At 53.6% G+C, this 10,763-nt stretch overlaps 1 protein-coding gene across 1 annotated transcript; it reads right to left on the bottom strand.

Annotated features, from left to right (window-relative positions):
- Positions 1 to 1,520: 1,520 nt before the first annotated feature.
- DIO3 (iodothyronine deiodinase 3) lies at positions 1,521 to 3,336 on the bottom strand. The gene has a single exon (XM_009467157.2). The coding sequence runs from the start codon at positions 2,963 to 2,965 to the stop codon at positions 2,141 to 2,143; it is 825 nt and encodes a 274-aa protein (XP_009465432.2). The 5' UTR covers positions 2,966 to 3,336; the 3' UTR covers positions 1,521 to 2,140.
- Positions 3,337 to 10,763: the final 7,427 nt, after the last annotated feature.

The raw sequence follows: 10,763 nt of genomic DNA, 5'->3' as shown, positions 1-10,763 counted from the left end.
CCTCCGCTCCGGGGCTTCGTCGAGGGCGAGGAGCTTAGCGCCCACCGCGCAGCCGGGGGAAGCAAGCCCACCTCGGGCTCTCGCCCCGCCGCCCGAGCATCACCGGAGGTGCCCGGGCCGGGCGGAACCGGTGCAGCCCCGAGCCCGGCGCCGCGGGGGGCCGGCCGGGCGCCCGCTCACGGGGGCAGCGGAAAGGTGAGGTGCTGAAGGGTTTTAAGGGCCGGCAAAGCAGGCTGCACGGCCAGACGGGCCGGGAAGCCCGAAGCGGGCACCTGAGCCGGCTCTTTTGACACCTCAGCCAAAGCAGCCTGATTTACAGGGGTGCTGCGCTCCCGCCGCTCCCGCCGAGGGCCGGGGCTGCGGGGGCGAAGGGCACGGAGGAGCGGGGTCGGAGCCGCTGGTTTAACGGTGGGAGACCGCCCGGTGCCGCGTTCCTTGCGGGGCAGCGGCGGAAGCGGTTCCACGGGCTGATCTACCCCGTGAATGCTGAGGGACAGGGACGTTGCGGCGACAGGGGAACATTGTCATGACCACGACAGGGGCTATAATGCCCCTACAAACAGCTTTCCGCAGGTTTAGCTTGGTACTGCGGGCGCGACTCGGTCTCCCAGCTGCGGAGAGCGGCGTCCCCGGATTGCCTTGCCTTCGGGCGGTGCACCCCTCTCCAAAACTTAGTCAGGGGCTGAACAGCCCGGGCGCCTCGTCAAGGACAAAGAGGCGTTCAGAGGCACAACGGGAGGTGCTTAAAGACCCGCTGTGGCTGGGCGGCTTTGCGCAGCTCCTGCGGGGATTGCGGGATGCTCTCCGCGCTCGGCTTCACCTGTCGGGCGCCGGGGGAGGGAGCTCCGGTACCCCGCACCCTTTGAAACGCAGCTGCCGGCCCCCGGGGGGGTGTGAGCCTCGCACCGCCGGGCCGGGCGCTGCCCTCCTGCCCGAGCCCCGCAGCCGCCGTCGCCCGGCGGGGCCGGCCCCGCCTGGCCGCAGGTGCGGGTCCCGCTGCCCCCGGCCGGGCTCCGGCTCCGGCACCGCCTGCGCGCCCGCGACGAGGCGTCCTCGGCGGGGCGACTCTCCCGGCCAGGACGGCTTATCCCCCGCCCGGTTTTTGGCCGGGGTTCACTTGCCTGCACGGCGCCGGCCAGCCCTGCACCTTCGCCCTCCCAGGGCTCGGCCCCGGGGGGCGGCCCGCCGGGCTCAGCGGGCGAGCGCGCAGTCCTCCGGGCCGGTCTCTAGGATCACCGAGGTGCTCCCTGCCCCGGGAGCCCCGGAGGTGTGGATTTCCCCCCCGGGGACGCCCAGCACCCCCCCCCCCCCTTCTCCTTCGGGCGGCGGGCGGTGCGCGCTCCTGCCGCAGCCCAGCCGGAGCCCGTCGCCGGGCGCGGCAGCGGCTCGCCGCCCCCGGGCCCCCAGCAGCGCATCCTCTCCCGCCTGCCTTCCCCGCCTCGGCTGCGGGAAGGGTATGGCGAGGCAGGCAAAAGGGAGAGTGCATGGAGCGGTCTGAAGACAGGGAGAGGCAGTCAGGGTTAGACGTGTATTTACCCAACCTTTATTATTTAAAAAAATTCATAAAAAAAAAAGGTGAACGAACGTCTTACAAAACCCCCCCACATAAATAGGACATTCCGTTCAGCTCTGGCTATTGGCAGTTCTAGTACTTGACAACATCAGACGCGATTTCCTGGCATTAGAGAAACCCATTTCAAAATCGGTCATCACAAAGAAATACTAGAAATCCCAGTTAGCACTTGCTAGGCAGCACGGAGCACTTGTACACAACTTTTCAGACACACACCCGCGCACACACGCAGCTGGGAACAGATCCCGTAGGAAGAGAGCCTCCTTAAAAAATAGTAAACGCTTCTCAAAAAAAAAAAAAAAAAAGAGGAGAAAAAAAAAAGAGAGAGTTATTTACAAAACGCACATGGAAATACAGTATTGACAGAGCGTGGCTGGCAAATCAACATGATTTGAATAGAGAAAGGACTATGGCACATCTTGCTCGAAAGCTCGCACAGCAGCCTCCTTCGAGCGTCGCCGGGGGAAGGCAGCTCCTGCCCTCCGCCGCGCAGCGCCTTCTCCCTCCCCACCTCTCCTCCCGCCCTCCCCTCGCCTCTCCACCCCTGCACTTCTTGCCAGGTCCTTTTTACACTTGGATGACCACCGTGCTGGGGCTCTGGAGCCGGGTTTTGTACTGGTCTAGCCAGCTCCTCAGCTCCGAGATCTTGTAGCCCTCTGGTCCTCTGCCTCCCTGGTACATCACCTTCTCCTCCTGGATGATGTAGAGCCTCTCGAAGTAGGCACCGTAGGCGGCGCTGGAAGCATTGTCCATGGTGTCCACGGCCAGCGGGCAATCGGGCGCCCCTTCCCTCATCAGCTGAGCTGCCCGCAGCCTGTCCTGGAGGCACTGGTGCTTGGGGATGTTGTAGGCTGCGTCGGAGCTGACCCAGCCGTCGGAGGGGTGTGCTTCTTCGATGTACACCAGCAGGAAGTCGGCAATGTCCACGAAGTGCGCGGCCAGGCGCTGGAAGGACCTCAGGCGGGCCATGAACGGGGGTCAGGTGCAGCTCCCGAAGTTGAGGATGAGGGGTCTCTTGCCGCGGGCGAAGTCCAGGATGCGGAGCCTCTTCTGCCCGTCCAGCTGGATCACCTCGGGGTTGGGGGCCAAGGAGCCCACGTGTGCCGACTTGAAGAAGTCCAGCTTCTGCCCGTGCCACACGGCTTTCAGCGACTCCAGCGTGAACATGCGGTTGGAGTCGGACACGCAGACCGGGGGGTCGTCGGGGGGCGGCCCCTCGCTGGCGCTGGCCGCCTCCTCCGCCGTGGGCATCGTCAGCATCTTCTTCCTAATGCACAGAAAATCCAGGAGCCAGAGCATCACGGCGGTGAGCAGGAAGCGGGGGAAGAGGAGGATGCAGGCGGCCGCCTGGGTGAGCAGCTGCAAGGTGTGAACGCCAAGGGAGTGGAGCATCGCAGCGGCTTGTGCTGCAGGGCGCTGGCTGCCTGGGGGCCCCCACGCACCCTGCTTGCCGGGGTCTGTGCAGCACAGCTGAGATCCCGCTTCTCTTTAAGCCCATTTTATAGTCAGGGATTTAAATGAAAAGTGACTCCACCTCCGGCCAGAACCCGCCCCTCTGGAACTTGAGCCTGGGGATTACCTACCCCTCCACTCTAATGACCTAAAAATACACAGACAAAAGGGGAGAGAGCCCCGCCGGGAGCTGCGAGGGACGTGCAACGAAGCAGGCAGCAGCCGCTATCAGGCACCAGCAGAGAGTCCGAGATAGGGCACGGCCGGGGTCCCCGGACGCAGATAGCGGCAGGCGCTCGCAAACAGCCCCGCCAAGGACAATGCAACAGGCGCAGCCGCCCCGCGGCCCGGCCCGGCCCGGCCCGGCCCGGCCAGGCTCCCCGCCGGCTGTGCGAGCGCGGGGCCGGGGCGGCAGCGGGGCCCGGGGCCGTCCCGGCAGCGCCCGCAGGTGACAGGGACGGGCCGCCCGCGCCGCCTCCCTCCCCTCCCCGCCCCGCCAGCCCGGTCGCCCCCGGGCACGGCCTCCGCCCCGCCACACGCCCCGGCGCCGCGGGGGCACCCGGGGCTCGAACCCGCGGACCCGCCGCGCCCGCATCCTCCCGCCGCGGCGGCGGGACGGGAGGCGGCGGCTGCCCCGGCCCGCGGGCTCCCCCTCGCCTCGGGGCGGGCGGCCCGGGCCCCGCCGGCGGAGGGCCCCGGCGCGGGGGGCGCCAGGTGGGCGCCGGCCGGCGAGCGCTGCCCCGCGGCGGAGGAGGGGCGCGGGGCGGCGCTGCGGCCGCTAGGGGTAGCTGTTGCCCGAGAAGCCGCCGCGGCGGCGGCTGAGGCGGCGGGGAGCCGCGGAGCCCTGCCGCCCCCCGGCCCGGAGGCGTCCGTGGCCCCGCCGCCTTGCCCCGGCTCCCGGGTCGGAGGGGGCGTCCCTCCCGGCGGCGGGTCTCCCCTCGGGGTGGGGGTCCCCGGCCTCCCCCGAGAGCCCTCGGGAATGAGGGTCACGGCGGGGAGACCCGGGGCGGCGGGAGGCCGCGGGGGCCGGGCCGGCCCCGGGGCTGCGGCTGTGCGCCGGGGTGTGAAGGCGGGGCCCGGCCGCGCTGCAGAGGCGGCCTGCGACCGCGCTCGACGCCAGCCTGGTCGGGCGGCCCCAGCGTCCCCGGGGAAGGTCACCCCGTCTCATCCCGGGGCGTGCGGGGCGTGCGTCACCCGGGCATCTCCTCACAGCTCGGCCATGACCGAGCTCTCCCGCGCCGCGGAGCTGGGGCCCGGGCGGTGCTGCGGGGGGTGGCAGGACGGGTGGGCAGCAGGGATGGTGGAGGCAGCAGGAGAGTGCTGCCTCCGCGACGTTCCCCTGTTCACCGGGGGTCCTGCTGCATCCAGGTGAGCTGTAAGTCACGCCAGATACTCCTTTGCAGTGACCCAAGAGTAGTCAGCAGTATTTTTTTCCTGTTGTCAAGTGAAGTATAAACACAGGCTTCTCATCTGAGTAAGTCTAGCAAAGTCCTTAAACAGAGGGCTGAAGTGTCACCTCATGGACATGGTCAGGTAGACCTGTGTACTGCCCATGGAGCGGACATGCAAGGGCTGCTTTTAGGCTGGGTGGGTTGTGTATCAATAGCAAAGTGCTTGCAGTATGCGGAGCTGAGCACAGACTGGCCGCCTTCAGTCTTTACCCAGGTAGGAGGAATTTATGGCCTGTAAATTCCTTCTTGCTGGACCAGATGGACACCTGTCCCAGAGGTACGGAGCTTAAATCTAGTTTGGTGTATAAACACAGCCCTGGACAAAATACGCCAGCTCAGCTCACAGCCTTGCCACTCCATTGATGGAGGGTTCCCAGCTTGCAGCGTGCACATCATTTCCTCACCAGCTTCTTCCGAAAGGGATATTACTTATCCAAAATGCTGAACACTGCCCTCTGCTATACAAACGAGACTCATGCATCCCTGAGCTGCTGCTACAGCTGCCGCGTGCCCAGGTGCCTGCCGCGCTGACTCTGGGGACACGCGACCCAAGCATTCGATGTGCCTATGGGTCCTGAGCGCCCTGTTTCTGCCTGGCGCCAGCGTCGTGTCTCTGGCTGCAGATTCCCAGAGGCCCTGAGGACCTGCAGCTCCCGCTGGGTGCAGCCCGCGCTTCTCCAAATGTGCCTCTGCATGTCTCTGTGCCTCCCGTCTAACATCTGCAAAATGGAAAAATTAATGCTGAGCCTCCTCATGGGAGTCTAGGCGGCTTACTTCATTTTTATGTAACTCATTACGAGAACTCTGAATAAAAGGCAAAATTAAAATCTCATTTTATTTTTTCTTTATCTGGTTCCGAATAGGCCGTTTTAGAGCAATCTAATCAGGCGCCTGGTTTGCAGCCCCCCAGTGCATTGTCTGTAGTTGGTGTCAACAGCAAGCAAAGGGAATTCAGCGTTTTAGCATTTGAATGGAAACGTATGCTCTGGTCCTCATAAAGCCACCTTCATACACTAGCCTGATTAATAAAATAAATAACATTTTTTGACATTCCGTGGTGCTCAGTCCAGGGAAAATTACTGAGTAGATATTTACTATATTGTCAAACTTATTTGAACTCTTCATGTGGGCCTCTCACCACCTCTCTGTGCAGTTATGCAATCTTGAAAACCACAAATTAAAGCCTCTAAACAGACGCAATAACAAATTGTGGTAGCTCTGAAGAAACCCCCAGGAAAAAAATTGATCTCTCAAAGTGACCTCTTCAAACTATGCTGACAGACAAAAGCCTGAGTAAACAGATGGGTTTGCAACCCTGAATATCAACAAACTTTGCTCTACTAGATCAGTGAGAGATATTCCGGGGTAAAAAAAGTTCTTATATAGCATATTTGTAGCTGGATAGGGACTTTGGAAATGACTTTTTCTCCATTCCCTGGAAACAACTTTGCTTTATTTTTATAGCTTGAAGGAAACTTCTGAATTGGGGTTTCCTATTCAGCTGTGGATAGAGCAGAGAACTGAAGCATTTTGCTACAGCGGCCCACTGCTACACTCTCCTAACATAGGAAAATTCGAGTATAACCTGAGGCCGCTGTTTTATAGCGAAACGGTGGCTCTGCATGGCTCTACAAGCCACGCACCGATGCGTTCAGTCAAAGTACGGCGCTCGTGTATTTATACAAAACTCCGTGGGAAAGGGTGGAATTCCTTCTGCAGCCCTTTGGTTCTCGGGGGGTTTGAAGTGACATATCACTGCTGTTCTCACTTCTGTGTTATGCTGGACGGTTTTCAAAATCATGTGTTTTCACTCCGGTAACCCTCTTTCTACTTCACAAGGGCCGTACCTCCCAGTCGGATCTTGGATTATTTTTAGGTACGTGAAGGTACTTGGTCTTTCTAGGAATCCATATCGCTGCTACAAATAGTGTGGGAACTTAGGGCTTCCTGCGCACTGAGGATTTCATAGAATATATCCTAAAATATGGGATTTACAGTGGCACATCTGGTTCTGGGTGGTTTTTACTCTTCTGCATGTGGTCTGTGGTTCAGCAGTGACTAACTTAAATATATATAAGTTTGTGTGTGTGTGTCCACACGACTGCACATACAGGGTTCACATTATTTCCTTTTCTGAGAACTTCATAGTTGTAGTTTTTCTTCATTTGATAAATGTAATTTATAACTCTTTTAAAGTTCTTTTCATAAACAGGAGCTACAAAATAAATTCAGCAACTTATAAAAACAAACCCTCAAAAAGCTGAAATTAAAAACATCAGGTCTGCTTTGATGTAGAAGATGTGTTGAAATGGTATATTTACATGTTTGTTTTCTATTTTATGATTTCCTGCACAAAGGCACGCAATACTTTCTGACAGGAAACTAAATGTGTTTTGGAGGAGTTCCACCGCTCATGTCATCTACGCTACATGTCGTTAATGTGTTAGAACAAAACTCTATGTGAAGGAAACGAAAAAGACTTCGCTGAAGTTTGGATCTGGCCCTGAAATGAGAGTGGGACAATTTCTTCTTGTGTAAGCGGCTACACAAGAGAGGTGCAGTAGTGCGGTGGTAAATTACTCACCTGTCTGGTATCTGTAAGAAGTGGGTAAATATTATATTGCTGAAATCGGAGGTGGATAAACTCCATTTGCAGTTGTTTGCTCTTAGTGACACCTCTGGAAAAAAGTTACTGTAAGTTGGAGTCTGTGGATGGGTCTGGCTGTCTCTGGACCTACATTTCTCTTAATCTTTCACCACGTGTAGATGACACCTATTTTCTTTTCCTCCCTCCTGTTTGCTTTGCTTTTGTTTTTTTTTTTTTTTAATATATATATGACTCAGAAAAAAACCATGCAAAGTCAAGCAGCTAGCCAATGCTTTGAGCAGCTTTCAGAATTGAAAGGAAAAAAAGTGCCATGCCGCAGATTGGTCTATAAACTCACTAGTGGAGCCATGGACTCTGACTTTCCTACCCCCCCCGGCATTCTCACCCTCGAATACATGACAAGTGTGTCATATATGACAAAGAGGTTCCCTGCACTGAAGCTTTTTAAAATCTTTTCCCCCCCCCACTTCTTGCTGACCCTGGGTTGAACTGGAAAGGAACTGTTTAATTTGGAGGGAGAACTGATTCCACAGCTACAGGTCTGTTATCCTGAGGAAGTGGAAACCAACATTTTCTTGAGTCTGGGAGCCACCTACCAAAGCTTTGCAGCGTGACCAAGTGTGCAGTTCCCCTGACGTGTTAATGGGTTTCTGCACCTGCCTCCGCACTGCCGTTCGCTAGTGCCCCTGTTGTGCTAGCAGCCTGTCGAGCTCTGGTAGAAACTAGATAACCAAAAGGTTCTGGATTAAAGAATTCTGGTTTTAAACCCAGATGATTTTGGTGACTGGGTTTACTTTAGGACCGCTAAAATAGCATGTAATAGTGCAACTTGAATGCCAAAAGGTGCAGCTTTCCACCCCATGACTCCTTCCTCACTTCTGCTTGCGCTGTGTCTTGTGTGATCCTGCAGTAACCTGGGGTCACTTGGTTTGGGGACTAAGGGGACAGAAAAGCTTGGCTTTAGAAAAATGAGTAATTTCCTGACAGGTTGGTTCCCTAAACTGGCTCATGACAAAAGGAAATGATCACATGTGCGATGCAGAGAAGGCACAAGAGAAATGGCCCCAGCATGTGGCCAAGGCAGGGGTAACAGGACCATCCCATGAGACTGCCTTAGCAATATTGCCAAACTGCCCCTGGGTGGGACTGTGTAGTGAGAATGTGTTAAGAGCAGAAATTTCCTGAACAAGCTTCACTGCAAGGAAAATGTACATAGTCTTACCCTTTTGTGTAGTGGAGGAGTATAGGAGATGTATAGGAGATGACAGTGGCTGTCACAAGGTCCTGCTGGGCAATGGAGCTGAATGGGGTGCGCAGCCGGCTGCTGGGGTGAGCCAGCAATGTCAACTTCAGCAGCAGCTGCTAACACACTTTCTCCAGCAGTAGGAAATCAGATTATCCAGAAACCCCCGTGCCAAGCACATCTCTGCTACCCATCAAGCGAACTGCTCAAAAGCTGCTGTGGCTCAAGAGCTCAGGCTGGACCCCCTGGTAGCACGGTATAATTACCGTCATCTGAATGGTTTGCTCTGCAGCAAAGACAACAGCCTAGTCCAGAGGTGGGACCCCATAGAGTTATACTTAAGCGGCAACTTTATACACATCGAATACAGATGAAGTCCTTGGCAGAAAGAGAAAATACTTCTTCCATTGTCTTTGTTCGTACCGGTTTCAGGTGTGATGCAGAGGAGGATAAGGAGATGCAATTTGCTTCAATCTAAATCTCCTCTAAGGAGATTGTAACAAAATTTACCACGTGCAGTGTTTTATAACAGAGTCTGTTTCAGCATATGACAGCAAATTTCAATACACTAACTGTTTAGAAAGATGAGAACAGCAGGCTGATAACTAAGGTTAGTTTTTCATCTTTTAAATGGCAGCACAGCAAGAGTATTTTCTCAAAATGTTAAAAGGATATTTTTGAGTTGACAGACTCAAGGCTTTGTTGGGGTAGAGGAAACACCACTCCTTTGAGCTCCCTTGCCATGGGGAAGTCCCACCGCTGCCCGGCAGTCTTTGTTACAGCCTGATTCCCAGAGCCCCGAGGTTCGTGTGGTGAAAGCCGTGAGCGATCAGTGGCGAAACTCCCGGCGCCTTCCTTGTGATCAGGATTTTGCCCAAGCCATTAGCACAGTAACATACAAAAAGAAGGCCTGAAGACTCAGGGTGCGATTTCCATCATCTCACTTTCCTTAGCAAGTGCAGTAAAATATAAAGAATTTTAAAATAATATCATTTAATAATTCTCAGGTTTTCAGGCAATTGCATGTGCCCTGCCTGAATCGACATACATGTTTGAATTTTCAATCTGTAACAGACTCAGAGGGGAAGGCAGGAAAAATCATATTTAAAAAAATATTTTTTCAAGAAAAATCTTTAGGGATCATGTCTAGGATAATCTTTTTCAGGCTGACCCTCATTTTCTACAATATAATGGTTTTACCCAGCAGTGGTTTGACGGTTTTGAATAAGCTGTGGAGCGGAGGAACAAATACTTTAGCAAGAATGGAGGAGTTTACTCTACTCAGAAAGGCAGGAGTATCAGCCCACTTTTGAATACAGAACAGAGATGATTAATCTACTGACCTTTTATCCCCAGCATCACTAATATGTATATGACATACATAACGTGGTCTGGTTTTGTGTAAATGATCGCTTTGAGCATGACAGACCTGTTCAAAGCAAGTTGGCGTGCCAAACAGGAGCCTAGAAGGCTCCATCGCTCTGCACTTAGGCTCTCATCAAATAACATGCTTGCTTCAAGCCTTTTCTTTGAACATAAATGTTTCTGAAGTTTTCCAGTGATTTTTTTTCCTGGCATTTGTACCATGACTCTTATTATTTTTAGCCATGTAAAATGACATTATGCAATTGCTGAAATTTGTTTCTTTCAGCCCATGATGATTTATAAGTCTTAATTTCCAGGATACTCCCTTGAAGTTACCTTCTCTTTGTGACCTCAGGATTTCTCTTCCCAGACCTTTGGTATTTATTTTTACTATTTCTGTGGTCGGGGTTTGGCAATGTTGTTTTGGATTAATGACTAAACATACATAAGAACTGGAAGGCATACATGTCTTAATCTCCTAATTTAATGTGTGGCTTGTTTATCAATAGTAGAAAGAAGTTTCTGGACAGGTTTGACACATCCTAATAATAGGCCTCTGCAGCCAGATTGAAAGATTTTGACGAATCTGAACTGCATGTAATTCTTCACTTGTTCCAAAATAGATGCAATTTGCTTATTTTATATTGCAGTGCAGTATTTCTTTCTAAAACTTTGCCCAGAAAGAATTGGAAGTGGAAGTCAGTTAGTTTGGACAAGTATGCATTGTTTATATGGAATATTTTAATTGACATAAAATCATGTAAACCTGCTTGCTTCTCTGCTCTTGGATGAAGAAAAGACCTTTGGTGGAACAAGGCCCTGAATTTCTGTTCTATTTTTTCCTTTTATGCAGGAAACTGCAAATAATTTAATGCTCAGATGAAATTACTCAGCATTTTACTCAGTCGTTGAATTTTCCTCATAAGCGGTATATTTTGCTTTCATCATATAGCCAGTAACTTTTTCACTGGCATCTTCTGATGATCTTTTCACTTTCTCTGTGTATTCTTATTTACCTTCATTGTTTATTTACTTAGGCTTAATTCCTTCCCTACACAGCCTACTGTGAAT

This window comes from Nipponia nippon, unplaced genomic scaffold, assembly GCF_047370975.1.
Source record: "Nipponia nippon isolate SJK-2023a ecotype South Korea unplaced genomic scaffold, ASM4737097v1 scaffold_11, whole genome shotgun sequence".
NCBI classification, from domain to species: domain Eukaryota; kingdom Metazoa; phylum Chordata; class Aves; order Pelecaniformes; family Threskiornithidae; genus Nipponia; species Nipponia nippon.
The sequence above is the reverse complement of the archived record's forward strand: the minus strand, read 5'-3'. Positions and strand labels throughout refer to the sequence as shown.